General features: G+C 38.8%; 3 protein-coding genes across 4 annotated transcripts; 1 reads left to right on the top strand and 2 right to left on the bottom strand.

The window, feature by feature from the left end:
- Window positions 1–4193: 4193 nt before the first annotated feature.
- Window positions 4194–11919, top strand: SAC3A (SAC3/GANP/Nin1/mts3/eIF-3 p25 family). Of its 2 annotated transcripts, none has more exons than XM_086236536.1 (14): window positions 4194–4569; window positions 4697–4771; window positions 5111–5950; window positions 7012–7461; window positions 7563–7664; window positions 7887–7984; window positions 8689–8857; window positions 9106–9600; window positions 9713–9853; window positions 10176–10235; window positions 10560–10690; window positions 10828–10961; window positions 11053–11288; window positions 11481–11919. In XM_086236536.1, the coding sequence occupies exons 2-14, from the start codon at window positions 4712–4714 to the stop codon at window positions 11577–11579; spliced, it is 3015 nt and encodes a 1004-aa protein (XP_086092662.1). In that variant the 5' UTR covers window positions 4194–4569; window positions 4697–4711; the 3' UTR covers window positions 11580–11919. The 2 variants fall into 2 exon arrangements, with proteins under 2 accessions (XP_086092662.1, XP_086092661.1); XM_086236535.1 differs by having other exon boundaries at window positions 4195–4569; window positions 4700–4771.
- A 309-nt stretch (window positions 11920–12228) lies between these two features.
- On the bottom strand, window positions 12229–13001 carry LOC147290137 (FKBP-type peptidyl-prolyl cis-trans isomerase). The gene has a single exon (XM_086236537.1). The coding sequence runs from the start codon at window positions 12934–12936 to the stop codon at window positions 12355–12357; it is 582 nt and encodes a 193-aa protein (XP_086092663.1). The 5' UTR covers window positions 12937–13001; the 3' UTR covers window positions 12229–12354.
- Window positions 13002–17866: 4865 nt separating this feature from the next.
- LOC147290136 (ABC transporter G family member 6-like) lies at window positions 17867–20780 on the bottom strand. Its single transcript, XM_086238263.1, has one exon. The coding sequence runs from the start codon at window positions 20377–20379 to the stop codon at window positions 18130–18132; it is 2250 nt and encodes a 749-aa protein (XP_086094389.1). The 5' UTR covers window positions 20380–20780; the 3' UTR covers window positions 17867–18129.
- Between the last annotated feature and the right edge of the window lie 708 nt (window positions 20781–21488).

The raw sequence follows: 21488 nt of genomic DNA, 5'->3' as shown, positions 1-21488 counted from the left end.
TTAGGGTTTAGACCCTAAAATATATTTTATATAACCCTATGACCTATTTTCTAGATATATAATATAATAATAAATTAATAATATTTTAGTATATAATTTTAGTTATACCCATTACCCTATATAATAAAATTAGTATATTCTTTATATTCTATATAAAAAAAATTAATATATTATTTATAGTTTATACTCTATATAATAAAATTTTTAATTGTTTATAGTTCTAGGGTATAATATATAGTTATATACTATATAAGTGTATAGGGTATATGCCATATAAGGTTTATAACTTGTAGTAACTAGTAAATTAGTAACTTTGTTTTAAGCAGGTTCTTAACTTATAGTTGTAGTCATTGGTTGTATACTTGTATAATTGATTTTGTTTTTAACTTTTAAGTTTTAAGTATTAAGCAGGTTAAACAAAGTTTAATGTGTGAGTCTTTTTGGTTAAGTTCATTGAATTAACTTGTAAATTTGTTTTTTTGTTGCCAAAACTTGTTAATTAGGATGAGTTTGCATCATTAAATAATTGGGCTTAGGCTTAAAAAAATAAATGTGAGGCCCAAAAGTGCTAATCTGAATAGCCCATTAGGCCAAGAACCGCGGTGGAGAACCGCACCCCACCTTGAATGGTTTGGTTTGGTTTGATTTTTTTATTTCTTTCACGGTTTTAAGCACCGAACCGCACCGTGTATTAATGTCCAGCGCGGCGCACGGTTCGGGGGGAAAAGTGAGTCGAACCGCACCGCGCTCACCCCTACGTAGTACTATGAAAATAATTAAATATAATTTAAATTTGGGCTTCGGCCCGGACAAAATAAATAAACTAAGATAAGAGTCCAAATGAAAAAGTCTGTATACCTCTTCATAAACAATACAATTCAATCAACTTCTCAAGTAAGTTCAAACGCTTAACTTAAAATATAACCGAGTTGAAAGAAATTTAAGATGTGGGCTTGTTTTGTGACTTTTGTCATTATAAAGTTTAGGGTGCTTCACAGAATGGTCCAATTGTTTTTTTGTTTTTTTGTTTTTATACTAATACCTTAATGGGTCCAAAAATATTGTCAAGATGCTTTTAATTTAAAAAATGTAATATTATCCTAAAATTAATGATAGTTAAATCTTAATATTATCCTAGTTTTATATTATCATATTATATTATCCTAATATATATTTTCATAATATCCTAAAATTAATTGTAGAATTTAAATTATATAAATCTAATAAAAATGCATCAACCCACAAAATAAAAAATAATCAAACAAGGAAAAAAAAATTATAGGTATATTTCAATTGTACATTTGTACCAATCGATCGATGATTTTTCGATGTTTATCTTATGGTTTAGTTCCGGAATTTTGGGCTAAATCCTAACATAACGCTTCCACCAAACTCATTTTATACACTAGGAGGGGATGAGGTGAAAATATGAGAATTTATTCTCACAACTCGAGGAATGAAGCAGCATAGCCGAGCAATCAGTGGCGGGAACTGAGCGTTCCGATCAGGTGCGCATGTTCGTTGGTGCGCACCTGATCGAATATGTATACAATATATATTTATATATACCAACCTATATATTAGTACAATTGAAATATACATATATATATAAACTTAGGTATTTGTACAATTGATTCAATTGATGATAGAAAGAGCACCTCCAACCATATATTTTTCTTGGGAAACAAAGTTGTATCATGGTCATCAAAGAAGCAGATGAAAGTGGTATTATCTACAACAGAGGTTGAATATATTTCAGCCACAAGTGCAGCATGTGAAGCCATTTGGTTACGAAGAATCTTGTCAGATCTTCATCAAGAACAAAACTCTCCCACTAATATATATATATATATATATATTGTGATAACATGTCCACAATTGCAATGACAAAGAACCTTGTTTATCATAGCAGGTCAAAACACATGAGCTCCGCCATCATTTTATTAGAAAGTTATTTGAGGATAAAGAAATTGAAATGACGTTTTGCAGTAGGGTCATGGTTTTAGTCTGAATGTCCCTCTAAAATTGGACCTACTTCTAATTAACTGTAAAGTTTATAAAGGATTTTTTTAAAGAAAAACATTTACGATATTTTAAATTGTATTAAGTAATAATGATAACCAACTAATTTTGTGTTAAGTTCCTATTATATTACCAAACTAACCATTAACCTTTCTGATCCTGTTACCAAACTAACTATTAACCGTAGTTGATAGGCAGCCTAGTTGGAAGGATTGTAAAGTTTGCTCCTCTACATCCAAGTTTGATTCCCCCCTCGCCCTAAATCTCAATAAAAAAAAAAATAACTATTAACCTTTTTTGATCCAGTTCAGTTTAAGTTGAGCATTCAAACAATATGTAATTGTTGGTCAGCTACTCCTTTATTTTGACTCTAATTTCAAGAGTGTTAATCAATAGAGTGTTTGAAAGTTTGATTGAATTGCATTTGGATACTTAGAAGTGGATTAGATTTTTCTTAAGAGGTAGGCTATATTGTGTTTGAACAGATGAACTCTCTCATTTGAACTTATTTATAATTGAAACAAAAAAAAACTCTTATTCCAATGGAACCAAAATAATGCGAATAATTTGATTAAAAAAAAAAATCAAATTATGATTTAATTCATATATAATGTTGGGAGGGAGGCCACTCTCCCATTATGGCTTATTTACTATCAGTGGTTTCTGAGTATTTTGGGCCACTCTAGGGTCCTCTTTTATCTAATTTCAGCCTTGAGAATCTGCTTAGGCCCATTGGCCCATTATTATTAATGTCTGGAGCCTAGGCCCGGTCCTTGTATTTGAGGCTCATTCTAGGCTTTAATAGTTGTTCATCAATGGGCCTTATTCAATCTTGGTCTGTCCCTTTTGTCAAATACAGTGTAAATGCAAATCTTTACCACACAACTTTCAAAGAAAAATAGCAAAGTTAAATCACAAATTCACAACCAATGGACACAACAAACCAAAACATCACTCTCTCTACTGGACCTTTCATTACACCACATCACATGGGGTGTGCAAAAAAACTCGGTCGTATGCTTTTACTATGATTAGAGAAGTCTAGATTTCAAGTTTATTGTAAATGTTCATTACTAGAGTATCTATCCTTACACTTGTGATAAGAGTTTAACGTTTTTCTATCCTTGATTGGGTCTTAAGAGTTAAAAGAAAAAAAAAATACATAAGATGTGTATGGTAAAATTACAGGATAAAATTAGTAAGATAGTCATCAACCAAATAATTATAAATAGAAAAAGCTTTTATATTATTTCCTTTTTTCTCAAATTCATTATTATAGAAATTGAATTTCAATTATTTGTAGAAACATTATCAATTGGTAGAACCATTATTCGCCCCTCTCCTGCTTTTTGATTAGGGCGAGTCGCTTAAGTCCCTTGTCACTCGTTCTTCTTTTACGAAAATCCCGAGGTTTATGCGTTTTCTGGAAACTAAAGCCGCTCGTCAAGCTAAAAACAGAGGAGTTCCCTCACTACGAAAGGTGACTCGTGGATGGACAAGTTACTAAACTAAGTAAAGTTTCTTGCTTATTGGATTCCAAACCTCGCATGTATATGGGTCAGTTTCCTATCCTTGCCGATGCTGACCTCTCTCCTGTCCAGCCATAGAGCAATTCGTAGCGGGATCTTTCTCAAGACTATCGTCCAACCTCAGTCTCCTCTCGTATCCTCTCTTTCATTTAGTACGCACTTCGCCATGAAAGATCTTCGTAATCTTCATTTCTGCTTGGGAGACAATTGTATAATAATTTAATACACTTAACACTTCTTAATCGATAGTCAAGCAATAAGTAAATATTACACTCACACTTTTTATCAAATATTTACTATCATAAATATTTGAATATCGAAGACTGTTTGCATTCATTTTACTTAACTTTCAATATGAACCGCACATCACGCTAAGAAAATGTTTTGAGCCGTATATTATATATGCAACTATGCAAGACATGCATATTCAATCTTTACACAATAATTATTAGATTTGTGATAAACGGGTAGGATTAAAACTAATATGATTCCCAATATAACTATGAATAAATATTGAACATTCTCAAATTTACTTGTTACAACGGTGCAAAACGATCCTTTAAAGGGTAAGTTGGGGTAAATAGTAAATACGCAAAGAGAGCAATCTACAGTTAGCAAATAATTATCTTCGTCTACCGCCAACATTCCCAAGTCCTAAACCCGCAAACGAAAACACGACCCAACCTAGACCAGACCCCCGGTTGAACCCCCCCTCTCCCCTCTTTCTCTCTCTCTCTCAAATTTCTTCCGCATATCTCTATCGCTGTTCTCGCCAATTTCCCTCTAATTTTTAAATATTTTTCCTGATTTTTGTAAATTTCATACATAATTTTGCTGTAATATTAGGTTTTTTTTAGTTGAAATTCTTTCTCTTTTTGTTCTTGTTCGTTGTTGTTGTTGTTGTTGATCTCAATCTGTTTTCTGGGTTGCTCTCTACCCTGTTTGCTTTCGATCCCGTTAACTTGCGTTAGATAAGTCAAACTGCGTTTTGAGGTTGAAACTGGGCTTTTGTTTGAAGGTGAGGATCGATTTTTTTTAGCTGCCAATTAGGGTTTTGTTTGCTTATTATTGAATTTGTGGCTTTTACGTAATATGATATTTGTTTTTTTTGTTTGGTTAATTAATATTTTGCTTTTGTCATTGAGCAGGATGTTAAAGAAATGATGAACCAAGGAGGTAATACTGAGACCATTGCTCCAGTGGACCCCAATTCGCTGGAGGTGATTACTAACTTACCAGCTCCTGTGTGAGCTCCTATTTATGTTTTGTTTCAGTGTTAGAGGTTTGGTTTGATGTGAACAGCTTTGGTTGCCATATAGAGTGTGTTTGAAATTTAGTTTAATATGCACCCTCACCCATTGCCCGCTTTTGGTAGTTTAGTTTTAGAAAAACTAAATTTGTTGAAGTTTTGAAGTTTATGATTGTTTTCCCATGGGTTGGTTTAGTTCAAACAGTTCATGTTTCCATGTTCTATTCCTAGAGGTTAGGTGTGCTTAGTTGATTAATGTTTTGTGAATTTTAATATCGATTAACTCAATATGCGTTTATTTGTGTTTTAGAATCGCCATATAATTAATGCAAGCCAAGGACAGACGCCATATCTTCCCTCAACAACTGGGTTGGAAGCCTCATCATGGACCATTCATAATAGCTCCACAGATAATGGGGTTCATTGTCATTCAGCTTATCAATACGATCAGCATGCACAGCCACCTGGGAGTAGTTCATCGAGTTTGGGAACAGTAAATGCGCCGCAAGATTACAGTAGCTATGCTTCATACCAAAATCCAGCTGATCCATATGGTTATGGAAGCACAGGATACCCAGGTTACTATAACAATAACAACTATCAGCAGCAATCCAACCATTCCTACACACAACCCGTAGGAGCATATCAAAATACAGGTGCTCCTTATCAGCCTCTTTCCTCCTCATTTCAGAATACAGGGTCTTATGCTGGGTCTGCAAGTTATTCAAGCACTTACTACAATCCTGCTGATTATCAGACAGCTGGAGGCTACCCAAGTAGCGGTTACAATAATCAGAACACTGCTTGGAATGGCGGAAATTATGCAAATTATACCTCTCATCAATATCCACAATATACTCCAGACACTACTGGTGTATATAGTTCGGCTACTGCGAATACAAATTCACAAAATTATCAGCAGCATTACAATAAGCAATGGGCAGATTATTACAATCAAACAGAAGTCAGCTGTGCTCCTGGGACTGAGAACATGTCTGTTAGTAGTGCACCCAATATGGGGTGTCCGGTCCCAGGCGTTACAACTGGGTATCAAACCTCAGACAGCCAGCTACCACCACCACCACCACCACCTCCATACGTTCCTTCTTGGAGGCCAGAATCCAGTTCAGCTGAGTTATCATCAGTGCAGGTTTGAATTTCCTTTCACAGAGGGTTTAGAAAAAGTTACATGCCCTCATATGATTGCTCTGCTTAATATGGTGCATTGTCTATTTCTATTAATTATTGAAATTCTAGATTTCATATTACTAAAGTCGTCATTAATGATTGATCTTGTCATTCAAGATTATTGTTGGTGTACATGGTAGTTATACTTAAGATTCTTTTGCAATTTCAAAATATTTGAAATATATTATAAATGTGTTGATACATGCTTAATTTGTTTTAGTAAGGATTAGGATCTAGTTGGATTTTTTTTTTTTATTAACTCAGAATTCAGTATTAGATTGTTCATGGGGTAATTTGTGTCAACTCACGTGTAAAGTGAATATGATATTTAATATTTTTCTTCTTTGTTTAATGAATCTTTTACTTTTTAAATCTATTTCAGGTATCATTAATGCAATTTTGTGAAATTTCTTTCTTATGGCTAAACAACTTGATATTATAGGCTTAACAGGAATCATTGCATGTGTAAATGCCTTTGTTCTCTTTTTCTGTTTTTGTCCTTTGTTTTTCTCGGTAAACATTTCAGTGTTAAATATCCCCCATCCCTCACATGTTTGGTTTTTTATTTATTCTAATAATGGTGGTTCACTCTATTTCACTTTTCAAAAAGCTTCTTTAGTCAATCGGGTACACTGCAAAATTCTAAATATTATAGAACTTAAAATGTAATGTTTTAATAGTGTTGAACCAACCATTAAATTTTTGTCTATTCACTTAAGTGCAGACTGCAAGTGTAAAAATCCTTGGTTTGTTTCACTAAACTGTGGTATTTGATGTGATTGATCTGATCTTAATTGTAATTTTGAAGATCTCTATGTTCATGATGAATACTATACATCAACGACTATTTCACCCTAAAAAGATTTCTATATCCATGAGCACTACTATCAATTATACTCCTTTCTAATGGTTGTTTCAAATGTTCATGATCTGATTGCAATTAAAAAATCTCTATATTTATTATTACACTGTTGCAATAGTGTTTGGTTAGTAAAATTATTGTCGTCATTTTCTGGTTTCCAGTCTGGTGCTGTAGTTGGTGCTCATGATGGTTACTGGAATCATGGAGCTCCTACTTCTCAATCTCAAATTCACCATAGTAGTCCTATGCAAGCACATTTTCAAAAGCCTTTGGATCAAAACACTTCTTATGATAGCTTTCAAGATCCACAGAAAACTGCATGTTCTCAAACATCCAGCATGCAGTATCCTGCTTCTCAGCAGGTGCCCTACATGTCTCATACTTACCAATCACCCTCACAAACTGTTCCATCTATAGATACACGAAGAGTAAACAAACTGCAGATTCCAACAAACCCTAGAATTACCTCAAATTTGACCTTTGGTTTACCAAAAATTGACAAGGATAGCTCTACAACCAGTGCAGCAGCAAAACCTGCTTACATCAGTGTTTCACTGCCAAAGCCACTTGACAAGGTGCCATCCAGTGCAACTGCTGATTCTCTACTTAACGTAGGTCTTCTGCTTTGCACTAGAATTAATGACTTAGTGATCTATGCTCTGGCTAATGATATCTTATTTGTTTTTTTTTTTTTTTAATTTGTCATTTGCAGCCTGGTATGTTCCCTAAGTCATTGCGTGGTTATGTTGAAAGGGCTTTGGCTCGCTGTAAAGATGATGCACAAATGGCTGCTTGTCAGGCTGTCATGAAGGAGGTAAGCTAAATGGGTTTGAAGTTATGCAATGCTAACTGTGAAATCGTACATTTTTATGGCCTCTTGTAATCCCTTCTTTTTTTTAGCTGGCTTGATGTTTAACTCTAGTTTAGTTTCATGGACATGATGTATGTAATATTTATTTTTCTTTGTACATATATGTTCATTGTTTTGGGATATGGATACAAATGATAGATAAAGGCCTGTAATTTTCTTTTTCAGATGATCACCAAGGCAACAGCTGACGGTACACTTTACACAAGCGACTGGGATACTGAGCCTCTTTTCCCACTGCCAAATGAAGATGCTTTTAATAAAGAGTACCCCTCTCTCTCCCCCTCTCTCACAGCTTGTCTGTTCACATAATACATCTATCCACCGTCAACTTATTTGCTCTTGGATTGCTGAACCTTTTATTTCAAGTTCAATATTTCTCTCCTGTACCTGAGTATATATGCATAAATATATCTTCATTTTTCATTGTAATTCAGTTTATGAGTATGCAACCAGATGATGAGCACTCATTTTGGGGGGCTTCATTAGTAGATTTTCTCCTAGTTACCATAACCTTCTTAGAATTCACTCTGCATTCTCATATACATTAGACAATTTATCAACGTCGTATCCTTTATGCTATAAGGCTATAAATGACAAACACCCTTTATAAAGAGACTATGGCCCTTATGGTCGTAGAAACCAAATGTTTCGGGTGGCGGTGGCCGGGGGGGGTGGGGGGGGGGGGGGGGAGAGGGTTGAAACACTTATTTAGTGACACAAGATTCTTATATGAATATGTCGTTTATGAATTTTCGGATAACCACAATACATGAAATGATAAGCCAATTAGTCAGGTTTTGTTTGTTAATGTGTTCTATCACCTATTCTGTGCCTAGTGGGTTGATTCATTTAATTGTACAAGTCATGGTTAGGTCTGTTTGCATGATACATTTGTGGCAAGGTTTGAGTTCTATGGTTTCAGATTTCAGTGTATAGACCATTCATCCTTAAGCGTCTTGTTGTGCAGCACTTTACATTCTTCAAACCTTGTTTCTTCATTGCCAAAGTACAAAAGAAGCCCAAGTAGACGATCCAAGAGTAGATGGGAACCTCTACCAGAGGAGAAGTCAGTTGAGAAACCAGCATCCGTCAATAAATACACTGCTTGGGTACATGCCAATGATAAGGAAAGAAAGGTACTTATTATGTATTTCTTTCCTTTTTTTTTGGAGGGGGATTCACTCTTTGAATTCTTTCCCAAATTTTTATTTATTAGTGGGAAGGACCAATTGTCTTAATCTTAACTTTGTATATTTATTTTTAGTATCTGACGATATACATAATCTTTTCTTAATACTTGCTTAAAAATTTAATTTATCCCAGAAAAGGGGTAGTTGACAAACATTCTAACATAGAGTTATATAATATGTGTTCACATATACAGCCATTGATGGGGAGTGCTGGGAACAAGGATAATAATATGAGTATTGCAAAGTTTCCTTCACTGGAGCTGAAAACTGCAAGTAAGATAACCCAGAAGCCATTTAAGAAGCAGCGCCTTTTGGATGGTGCAAGTGCTACTGAGAACGGTGATGCATCTAGTGATAGTGATAAGGAACAAAGTTTAACAGCATATTACGCCGGAGCAATGGCCCTTGCGGATTCACCTGAGGAAAAAAAGAGACGTGAAAGTCGCTCTAAGCGTTTTGAAAGAGTGCAAGGACATCGAGCACAAAACAATCACTTTAAGCCGAAAAATGCTGGAGCAGGAAACTTGTATACTAGAAGGGCTAATGCCTTGGTGCTCAGCAAAACTTTTGAAGATGGTGGCAGCAGGGCTGTTGAGGACATTGACTGGGATTCTCTTACTGTCAAGGGGACCTGCCAGGAAATTGAGAAACGTTATTTGCGCCTCACATCTGCACCTGATCCTGCCACTGTAATAATCTATACCTGATTTCATCCTTTTTATGAACATTGTGAGTTGAATCAAATCAAATGAACTGGTGGGTTTTCGTGTGTGATATAATTAAAAAGATCTTTACTGACAGGTAAGGCCGGAGGACGTTCTTGAAAAAGCTCTTCTTATGGTACAAAATTCCCAAAAGAATTACCTATATAAATGTGATCAGTTGAAGTCCATTCGCCAGGATCTTACTGTGCAGCGAATTCGCAATTGGCTAACAGTAAAGGTACATTTGATACTCTTTCTGCACCGCCCAACTACCCTATTTTTCTATCCTGACCAGTGAATACTTAAATCAATTCAACTAAGCATTGTTCCAGCTAATTAGAATCATCTGCATTGATATATTTTCTACCCTCTTTAACTTTAATGCCATATGCTTTGTTAGATCGTTTCCATCCATGTCAAGTTTGAGCACCCTTGACTGTATTTTTTATTTAATATTTTTCCAAAGTTTTTTAGAGTTCTGTTGTCCGGTTGTCCCCCAACCTGTCAGAATTCTGTTCGCATCAGTTTATGTTATTGTTTCCACATAATCACATGTTCAGGTGTATGAAACTCATGCTCGCTTAGCGTTGGAAGTTGGGGACCTGCCCGAGTATAATCAGGTTGGTGACCTCACTGTGGTTGGAAACCATTTTATAAACATTTAATGGCATGAAGCAACTACTAAGAAGATGACAATGAAACAAATTTAATAATTACCTTGACAAAGGGAGGTTAGGGCTTACTGATTAATTTGTCTTCAAAACTGATGTTCTTTGTAACTGTTTTTTGATTTATTTGTGGTGATAAATAGTTCCAATACAATTAAAAATTCTTTTACCCTTTTTAGAAAAAAAATGAATAAATCTTGAAGAATTTCTATTCTTGAAGGTATGTATATTCTCATAAACTGAAGTGTCAATTAACTGTCTTTCATGTGGTTTCAGTGCCAGTCACAGTTGAAATCTCTCTATGCTGAAGGTATTGAGGGATGTCAATTGGAGTTTTCTGCATACAACTTACTTTGCGTTATCCTTCACTCAAATAATAACAGAGATCTAATATCATCAATGGCAAGGTCAGTAACACTTGAAAAGAAAGGATGACTTTTCAGTTATCCCATGCTGAGTTGAAGTGATATTTTCTCTTTCAGTTTATCAAACTATGTAAGATGACCTTGAATTATAATGTGCAAAGTCAATTTGTTGAATTTAGCTTGTCAGATGAAGCAAAAAGGGATGAAGCTGTTAAACATGCTCTTGCAGTTCGTGCAGCTGTGACTTCAGGAAATTATGTTATGTTCTTCAGGCTCTACAAGACAGCTCCTAACTTGAGCACCTGCCTAATGGGTGGGCATCTCATTTGGAATTATTTTCTTTTTAAGATATATAAAATTATCAAAGAAGGGATAAGTTCATAATATTTTTTACTTTTATGCAGATCTTTATGTTGAAAAGATGCGGTACAAGGCAGTGAGCTGCATGTGTCGATCATATCGACCCACAATACCTGTTACATACGTTGCTCAAATCCTGGGATTTAACACCATTGCACCCACAATTGAGGGAAGTGAGGAGAAGGATTCAGAGGGATTGGAAGAATGCATTGAATGGTTGAAAGTGCATGGTGCATGCCTTATTGCAGATAACAATGGAGAAATGCAGGTTGATACAAAGGTATGCTTCGATTGCACCATTTTTGTTCACATGGATATAGATATTCCTAGTGCTAAATATGTTTTATGGATTTGAGATTAAATATGCTAAGACATTGATATATGCTTGAAACTATATGGAGCATTAGAGGTTGCATGTGTACTTGTGTGACAATTTCAGTAGTTTGACCATATGGGTATGTTTGATGTGCAGCCGACATCTTCAAGTCTTTACATGCCAGAATCCGATGCTGTCGCCCATGGAGATGCTAATCTTGCTGTTAATGATTTTTTTACACGGACACCGTTATAGCAAATTTGTTTGTATCCAATTTTATTTGAGAGCAGTGGAAGATGATGCTGCCTTCACAATCTAATGCGCAACAAAGTAGTGGGCCACTTCATAAACTGATCGGGCATTCGGGGGTTGCTGCCCCCTTGTAACATTAGAGAGAATAGATGTCACTGATGTGTAATTGGCATATGCAAATGAAAAAGAATCCGAATTCCCTTGAAAATGCTTTGCCTGGAATATGTTGTGGTGGGGGCTTATTGTGCCAGTAGTCTAGTAATCCATTCATTTTTTGGGTGAGGATAGAACATGGTAAATATACACTTAAGAGGAAGAAGAATAAGAAAATTTAAAATTTTTCTTCTTGTATCTTGTATCTTCTATTATTCTTGGGTTATCTTCGATTAACCAATGCTTAAGTATATTTGTGTTTTTGTTTTCATGGCAAAGCTCAGAGTGGGTAACTAGTGCTAAAACCTCATTTAAATTGCAATGCACTGCTTCTTTTAGGCAGGTTTTATTGTAACAATTGTATGCTTGCGTCATGACTTGTTTATTAGTGTAACTCTGTTCTTTTTCTTTGTTACATTAGAGGGAAAGGAAATTGAAGAATGAAGAACCCATTTTAATTCTAACCCTTACTTGTATTCGAATATTGAATTGCATGATGGGCAGCTAATCATAATTCATTATGAGAATAACAATTTTCTTACATGCTAATCCTCAACAAAGGTGTACAAGTAGAGTTGTTCAAATTCAGTAATCAATCACATAAGATTAATTAATTAATGAAAATTCATTCTTTAGACTCAGCCTGAGCTTGGGTCTGAGGCCACACACTAACCCTCTCTTTCTCATACTTAATATACAAAGCTGCAACCGCCGCAACAAAATAAACCTGAATGAGCACAACCGACGGCGAATGGTACTTCAACACGCTCTTCCCCGTCGCCAGCTCCACCAGCACCAACGCCGTCAACCCCAGAATCGCGATTCGCCCGTTTACTCTCTCGCTGTACGGACTGAACCCGAAATCCACCTTCAACCCGCCCGACACAGGCTCCTTCAGCGGCACCGGCGGGAGGTACAGGTTCGACCCGGACGAGCTGGATGCTTTGGACTTCCGGGTCTTTCGGAGCTCCGCTTTCTTACCCGTGCCGCTGCGGTAGCGGAGTCGGACCTTGCCCAGCCGGTTCTCGAAGTCATCCGGGTCGGACCCGGATTCGGAGGTGGGCTCCGATGGGGGAGTTTCCGGGTCGGTGGTGGCTCGGGTGGTGAAGGAAATACGGGGTTTGGGCGAGTGGGGTTTGGTTGATGAGGACGCGAGTGGGAATGGGTTTGGGAGTTGCAGAGTCGACGATGGTGGTGTGGTCGCCATTTTCTGCAGCTCTCTCTGTCTCTCTCACAGTCTCACTGTTTTTGTTTAGATAAGGTCTATAATTTTGCTCCTCCTTTCTCCTTTATTAAAAAAATATTACAAAATAGATCTTTAATTTCTGACCTATTAAATTTCTTAGATTTTCTTTTTCTTTTTCGTATTTTCCACATGCAGTGTGTTTGATTAGTGGCGGGAAGCATTTGGGCTTAGTTTTGGGTTCTGTCTTGACAGAGTGAAATGGGTCTTGTGATTGGGCCGGTTGCTAACCCAATAATGATGGGGCTCCCATCACATGTGGATTGGGCTGTCTTCTGGGAAAAGGCTCATGTTTATATGCATATAATTGGCATTAAGTGATTAACCATCCATTCTGATCAGTTGGCTTATGTATAAATTAATATAGTTGTTGCTGCAAATGGCCAAATGCAATTAGGTTATCCAAATCAAGAAATTAAACCGACTCATATAATAGTTAGCTAGAGAGTTAATTGGCCTATTGTTTTAGTAACACATATATAGAGGCATGTATTTACCTTTTTTTAAGTCTAAATATGGCCGGGGGTGACTAATCTTAGTCAGTTAAGAAACCCTTGTAGGTCTTAGCCAGCTAGCAAGCTTACCATGCATATAGATTCTTGACCACTAGCAAAGTACTTACTAATATTGTTAGGATGTGTGGAAAAATAATGTGAACCCAACCAATTATATGTGAAGTTTGAGTGTTAGGTACGTTACCACCATGCATTTCCTTAATTGCATGGGTTTGGGGGCATATTCGTCACTCACCAGTCACCACCATGCATGCAAGAGCCAGCATGTGCTAATTAATGTGATAGTGAAACCTGACTACATTGAAAACATTGACTAGGTCTCAGTGGCTCACATTGTTTTGTCTGGGTACAGTGGTACGTACGATGTAACCTTCAGATTTGGAGGGCATGCATACATGCAATACTTTTCCCTTAAGAACTAACCATTAATTTATGAGTTCAAAATTAAAACAAGCAAATAGTTAATAACTTCACATGGATCGATTCGTCTCTCTTAATAACGATTAAGAGCGGTAACTGATCATATTGCATTGCATTCGATCTGGTAAGTGTATATTTCGTAGTACTTAATCAATGTAAGCAGCATTAATTAATTAATTGATATGCATTCAAGATTATTGATTGAAGCAAAAGCACACGTGTCCTACGTACTGTACTCAAACAAGAAGAATGATGAACGTAACATCTAGCTTTCACACTCTTAACATATACCAAACAAGCAATTAAGTCGTTAAAATGAAACATAATAAATATACAGCTATCAACCGTTGAGTATTGACAATCAATTCTATATAAAGTATTGCCTCTTTATTTATATTCATTAACGCCTCATTTGATGTATAAGATTAGTCTGTATAAACTAAAATGACTAGATTTATGTATATATATATATATATATTTTTTTTTTTGGTCGAAGCAACAATGCATTAAATCAGCCCAAAAGGCATTTAAAATATAAATCAGCTCAAAGGCGCACAATAAAAATTAACAAAAGCCTAAACAAGCAGACTAAATAAAGCCCAATCAAATAGACCCAACAAAATAAAAGTTCTAATCCTAGGCTGAAGGGGTGGATGCCACGCCGCCCAGAATTGGAAGAAAAGGCCACCGTGGGGTGGGAAGCATCAGATAAGCCCACAAAAGCTCCAACATCTCATCACAACGGCGTCGAGAAGAAACTACAACCACCAAGAGGAGCCAGTGAGGCACCGAAGTAACCAAAGAAGATGAGGGTACTAACACCCTAGCCGAAGCACACATCTTCCAATAAATTCGCGAAAAAATTGCTTTTGCCACGATCCAACCATCATCACCGAATATTCAACAAAAATGACAGATCGGGAGGTAAGGACCAGTGGAAGTAGCGACTACCCAGCACTTAGTGACAAGGGGTGGAGACAAAGGAAAAATAGAGGGGAAACCTCCTAATCTGAGCATCCAGCTCCAAACAAACCACCACAAAAGGGTAGAGCAAACACATAATAAAATTGAAGGGTCACCACAAAAGAGGGTGAATCTAGTCTCAAAAAGAGAGAATAGGGAAAACTTGGAGTGACTAAGCTCCAATCTAACCACCACAAGCTAGAGGGGGAACAAAACAACAATAAAATTGAAAAGTCACCACAAGAAAGGGTAAAGCTGCTCTCAAAAAGAGAGAAGTGGGAAAATTTTGAGTGAGAACAGAGGGAGGTGGGTGTGGCTGGGTGTGGAGGAGGGGGTGGGTCGGGCTTGTTGTGGGGCTTGTAACGGGGGGAGGTCAGGGGGGATGGCAGGGGGGAGGGGGGAGGTGGTGCTGTGAGGGGAGTGGGAAAGGGACGGCGGGGAAGGGAGAAGCAATGCTGCAAGGGAGAGGGGAGGCTATGCGGAAAGGTGGAGGGGAGGGGAGGGGAGGGGGACAACAGGGGAAGGGGGAGGGGGTGGCGAGGGGAGGGAGAGGGAAGTGGGAGGGGGGAGAGGAGCGGGAGGGGGAAGGAGAGGGGAGGAGGTGGCGGCTGACTCTCAAACCAGCAGGCTAGGGTTCTCAGTATTCAAGATTTAGGTACTGTGTAACAACTAAAATATTACACAGCTTATTAAAACATCACAAATTTATGTGTATTTAAGAAAGAAGACGAAATTGTCATAAGAAAAAAGTTATCCTCACTCATCCCACCTTTTTTGTGGGGATTATTGAAAGGGATAACTTCATAGAAAGAGTATTCAATACTTATCAGCAAAGTACATCATGAATCAACTAGCTAGTGCTACAAATTATTAATTAGTTAATTTGTCGAAAGGAAAGAATTAATTAGCGATTTGGACAGGACAACAGCAACATGTGCTTGTAACTTGTTGAATCAATAAATCAATGTTGACTGTCTTTCTCTTCTAAGTCTAATCGGCAACATGCATGTGTTTGTAACTTGTTGAATCAATTATAAATCAATGTTGGATGTCTTTCTCTTCTAAGTCCTGATCAGAAGTAAGCTATTTAAAACTTATATTAACCTAGCTAGCTGCTACAACTCCAGTAATGTACGTTTCACAAATTTTTAATATCATAATGAATTATATTGATACGTGAGTTAATGGAGGGCCAGAAAAACAATAAAGTATATATAGGAAAGTTTCACAATTTGCAAGCACTCCCTGTCTGCACTCTTAATTGGAGCACTCAATCCCCAAACCTACCGACTGAATGAAATGGGTACTCTGGAAAAAGACAATAAATTCTGAAACTTAATTAAAATGTATAATATTTGGCATGCCATTTAATTCCTACTCTAGATATTTTCTCACTCCGGCCCCTCTCTCCATAGTCCATATCATATATACAGTACTTGAGGGCAGTAGTACTTCATCAATATCCAACCTAGGTACAAGAGATCAACGTACCCTTTCAGGCTTTCATGAGTAAAACTTTTGGTAACTAAATTAAGTTGTCGCATAAAAAGAGAGATAAATACACAAAGTACACACATTAGTAAGTACTTCTTGTTAACTAATATAGTATAACAATGTTACAATTTTTTATTTTGCTGATTGGTTACAGAAATAATTGTTTAATAAACATATATCTAAAAATTAGATAGTTCAAATCACTTTACGAGATGACCCAACAGTGCGATCCGTTTTACTTCTTATCAAAAGGGATGTCACCTAATAAGCTTCTCCTATATGTATAAATAAAGGTTTCGATCCATAATATATGGCCCTGGTTCGATCTCTTTCAGGCATATATGAGGTGGGTCTGCTGAAGTATTAATATGATTTAATGGTATTGCCGTTTTTGTTGAAGTGTCTTAGTGCCCAATACCAAATTAGACCCTCCAATTAAAGGGATCGATATAATGATGAAGAGGACAAGAAAAAGGGGAGGCCATAGCCAATTAGCCATACACAACCCATTGCCTCATATTTCCCTCTCATGAAGGTCATGTGTCAAGGTAGCGCAATTAATTAAACAAGCTACCATGCAGAAACCATATTAATTAATTAATATATAAAATAATAAAAGTAGACAAGTCATCGATCAGCAGAGAGACCAAAGTAAACTTGCAATAATGCATCATCGGATCTTTATTTCCCTCCAGTTGTTTCAAAAATCTAGCAAAGATTTTACAGAAAATTAATTAAATTAACTCGCTACTTATGCTTTTTGGTAGTCAATTACGTCGCACTTTAAAGTTGTGTAAGATAATTTTTGACGGTAGATTTCTAAAATTGGCAAGCCAGAGCAAAATTCCATTAACTATATATTAACTCCATTTTTATAGGTCTGTTCGAACATCAAAAGTGGTGATGATGAGATGATGTTATAGGCCAGTACCTTACAGTAGGTTTAATTTTGAGGGAAGGGGAAGGACTGTTGAGCTGTACAAAAGTTTTAAATTTTTTTTTTCCTAAGAAAATAGGCACATGATAATATCTCAACATGCATGTATAACTTAATTAATTAGTAGAATTACTTGACCCAAAGTTCCCAAACTATATAATATAGCTAAACACATTCAATTAGTGTGAAGCAAATAGAACAGGTCAAGAAGGAGATGTGCTCAATATAGTGGGTGAACCAATTAACCTGGTGAGGGGAGAAGTTGACAATTCTTTTTAGAAGGGTCAATTATTCAAGTATATATCAAATTTATTTATTTTTTTGATCGCCGAAGCAAGGATGATATTATTAAGCAAAAGGACAATTACAACTCTGCTTGGAAGTGAGATTCTAACTATGAAAGATGGTTTCACCAATTCAAGATTGAACATCCTAAATTAAGAGCCATTATATAAATTGTGGATATCGTACTTGTTGAACATTTACGTATAGGAAAATGAATTGATGCGACGCACCCTTTCTTACAAAATCAACTACATATACATGTCTAAACAGAATAGGTAATTGGAATTGGAATTGAAGATGATAATTCATTGATAACAGAATAGGTAAGCTTTATATATATGTCGGAATTAACAAAAGATTATTGTAATTCTTGCTGAGTATTATATGTAACAGTTGTATCTGCACCAACAAAACCCCTCCAAATAAGAAATATTTATAATCGACAAGAAGCAAATTTGAAAGCAAAACAATTAAAATCCAGAGATCGAAGAAGTTCACAGCTCGATCGTAGAGCGAGCTAGCTTGCATGACATATTTTGTTGTTCAGCTCCTCTTGTTCTTGCTCCCAAGCAACAAGGAAAAGTAGAAGAGAATCCTGAACAGGAAACCCCAAGCTACCGTGATCCACAAGCAATTCCACTTGCTTAAGTCCGTCACGCCCTGCTGGCTCAAAATATCGGAGCCGGTGGTCAAGCATGTGGACTTGGTGATCTTCATCCCCAAGGTGTCGCTCATGCTGTCCAGAAGCTTGAGTTTCATGGCGGTGGGGACCATCCCGAGCGGGGTGTTGTCGAAGATCTGGACCCCACGGACGAAGCACTTGGTGGGGTCCTGGAACTCGTTCTGCAAAACGGCCTCGAATGGGTACTTGACGAGGGACATGTAGTGGAACCAAATCCAGTAGTCCGGGATTCGGTCCCGGTTGATGAAGAAGCCGCTGAAGAGAAGGAAGTAGGCCAAGATTGCAACAACAATGGTGTAGCCGAGCATGACGTGTGGGACGACACCGGAGAGGAAGGTGACGAATGAGCTGCCGGCCCAGAAGGCGGCGAGGATGATGAGGAAGTAGAACAAGAAGCCGGAAAAGCCGCCGTCCAGGCCCACGGCCCAGAATGTGGTGGCGGCGAAGGCGGATGAGAGGAAGACTAGGGATGGCAAGGCCACGAGGGAGTGGGAGAGGACGTAGGAGGAGCGGCGGTAGGCGTTGTAGGCGGTTTCGCGCATGAAGATGTAGCGTTCTTGGAGGAACACGGGGAGGGCGTCGGCGCAGGTGTAGAAGGTGGTGGACATGGCGAAGGCGATGAACCCTAATCGCTCTTGGACTCCTTTTGGGGAATTGTCAAGCTGCCAAAACATGGTGGCCAAGATGAACCCAGTCACCATTACTGCCCCCAATCGAATGCCGAACAGTTCGGGCATTCTTCGAGCGTTTTTCATCGAACGCTTCGAGAGCACCGCCATTTCCATCCAGAATGGGTTCGCGAATCTCGGCACCGTGGAGGTCGGGCTCGGGTCGTTGTTCGTCGCGCCGGAGACTAGTTTCCCTCTCGAAATGCTCGCGCTTATTGCTTCCTGGAGCGAAACGCCGTGTCGTTCGGGGTCGGGGTCGGAGCTTCTGCTTACTGTGTGTTTCATGCTCTGCCATGACTTGTTGAACTCCACCAGGCTCCTGGTTCCGCCGGCTGACCCTTCCAGTTCTCGAATCAGGTCCAGTGCGAACTCGGTCCGGTTATCGGATTCGGGTATCGGGTGCCCGAACTCCGCGAAATACCCAGGCAAATTCGCAGGGGACCCGCTGTAAACCGTCTGTCCGCGGGACAAGAAGAGCAAGCGGTCGAGCAGACCGAGGATCCGATAGCTCGGCTGGTGTACGGACAAAACCACAATGCTTCCGCTCTGAGCGATTCTCTGGAGCACCTTCACCACCATGAAAGCGCTGGTCGAGTCGAGACCGGAAGTCGGCTCGTCCAGGAACAGAATAATTGGATCATGAATGATATCGATGCCGATGGAGACACGCCGTCGCTCGCCGCCTGAGACGCCGCGGTGCCCTTCGTCGCCGATGATCGTCTTCGCCGCGTTTCGGAGGCCGAGTTGGTCGATTAGGGCTTGGACTCGCATTTGCTTCTTGGATTTCGACAGCGCGCGAGGGAGGCGGAACTCGGCGGCGAACATGAGCGTCTCTTCGACTGTGAGCATCGGGAACAAGAGATCGTCCTGCATGACGTAAGCCGAAATCACCTTCAGAAGCTTCGACTCCAACACCTCGCCGTTCAAACTCACTCTTCCTTTCAAGCTCCCCTTGGCGATCCGATTTGCCAGCGCGTCGATCAGCGTCGACTTCCCCGACCCGCTCGCGCCGAGCACCGCCAGTATCTCGCCCTCGCGAGCTTCGCCGGAGATGTCGTTCAGAAGCGTCTTCGTCCTCGTAAACAGGCTCTCTCCGCCGACCGGCTCCGACTCGGTCGCCTTCGCCGCTTCAAGCCGATTCCTCCTCCCCGAGAACATCGCTGCAAAGCTCATCTTCCGGCGGACCTTGACGCTGTAGGTAAGATTGGTAAACGAGAGTACGAACGGCAGAGATCGAGGCTCGAGGCTGGAGTCGCTGAGGTCGAGCACCTGGTGCACCGGAGTCTCGCCGCCGTCTCCGGTGGCCTCCTTCCTCACGTCTCCGACGTGTTTCAGCAACTGTCCGAGCGAAGGCGACGCGCCGTGGGAGGCGCGTGGATAGTCGTTGAGTTCCATGGTGTGGAAAAACGGCGATATCTGATTCTCCGCGACGATGCGAGACATACTTGTGTCTGCCAAGTGCTCGATGTATTTATAGAGTGTCTAGTGAAAAAGACTGAAAGTTGTTAACGGCGTGTTTGGGATGGGCTAAAATTCTCCCAAAATGCGTTTACAAGGCCCTGCTTTTTTGGGAAGCAGGAAGAGGCATGCGTGTTAGAAGCACTTTTCAAGAGGCAAGTGGGGTGGTGTGGAGTTGTGGACTCTCTCTCAGTCTCTCAGTCTCTCTGTCTCTGAAACTCTGAAACTCTCATCTACTGATCTCAAAGCCTTAAGCGTAGTACGTGGTGGTTTGGCTCTTCCTTTATTGTGTTGTGGACTTGTGGCTTTGGGTTTTTCAATATATAGAAATTTAACTAAATGGTGATGAGGGGAGGTCCTGATGGTGTGTTCGTGTGGGTTTACTGTTAGGTTTTTTGGTGTTTTGTTTTGTTTTCTGTCTATTAATTTTTCACAGTATTTGAAGGGAGGTGAGAGAGAGGTGACCTACAACGCCTAATCCCATGTCCATACGTCTCCTTTTCCATCAGCAGAAGCCAGTAGGACACGTGGAGGCTCTTGATTGGACAGTGAGTGACACGTGGAGCAATGGGTTTTCAGAGTTTCTTTTTTTGTTGTAGAAATTTGATGGGTCCATGAAAAAATTAGGTTGGGTGTTGAGCAAATTGTGCGTAAGCTGTATGCATCTATCTGTCTAATTATACAGTCCAAAATTTATTTGGGGTGCCTTGGGGACCTTCTGACATTTAGCTCACCCTTTAATTGAGTAGGTTAAGGCATCCAGTTTCAAGTCTTCCCCATTAAGCTTTTTCAATTTATGAGGTCTAGTACTAGTTGGTTTGGCTGGATGGTTACTGTTTCAGAGCTATATTTAAAGTCAGTACTGTGGGAACACATGCAATGTAAATGTCAAAATTTAACAATTTTCTTTTACATTTTTTTATTTTTGTACCAAAATGAGAGAAATATACCCTTTTTACTTTCCAGATTACATTTTTCTTTTGGAATTAATCTTACTATATAATTATATAGGGTCAATCATTTAAAAGTGGGTTATGGTTATAACTTCCAAGTTTAGTTTTGTTTCCACAATCCACAGAGGCATTTGTTTGGAC

This window comes from Dryas octopetala, chromosome 3 (assembly GCF_963921425.1).
Source record: "Dryas octopetala chromosome 3, drDryOcto1.1, whole genome shotgun sequence".
In the NCBI taxonomy this organism is placed as follows: domain Eukaryota; kingdom Viridiplantae; phylum Streptophyta; class Magnoliopsida; order Rosales; family Rosaceae; genus Dryas; species Dryas octopetala.
This window is presented reverse-complemented; position numbering and strand designations above follow the sequence as displayed.

Coding starts and splice junctions, on each gene's coding strand:
- LOC147290136 (XM_086238263.1), bottom strand. CDS start 20,379: ATGTCTCGCATCGTCGCGGAGAATCAGATATCGCCGTTTTTCCACACC.
- LOC147290137 (XM_086236537.1), bottom strand. CDS start 12,936: ATGGCGACCACACCACCATCGTCGACTCTGCAACTCCCAAACCCATTC.
- SAC3A (XM_086236536.1), top strand. CDS start 4,712: ATGATGAACCAAGGAGGTAATACTGAGACCATTGCTCCAGTGGACCCC. Junction 4,772..5,110: donor TGGACCCCAATTCGCTGGAG/GTGATTACTAAC, acceptor TTTGTGTTTTAG/AATCGCCATATAATTAATGC. Junction 5,951..7,011: donor CTGAGTTATCATCAGTGCAG/GTTTGAATTTCC, acceptor TCTGGTTTCCAG/TCTGGTGCTGTAGTTGGTGC.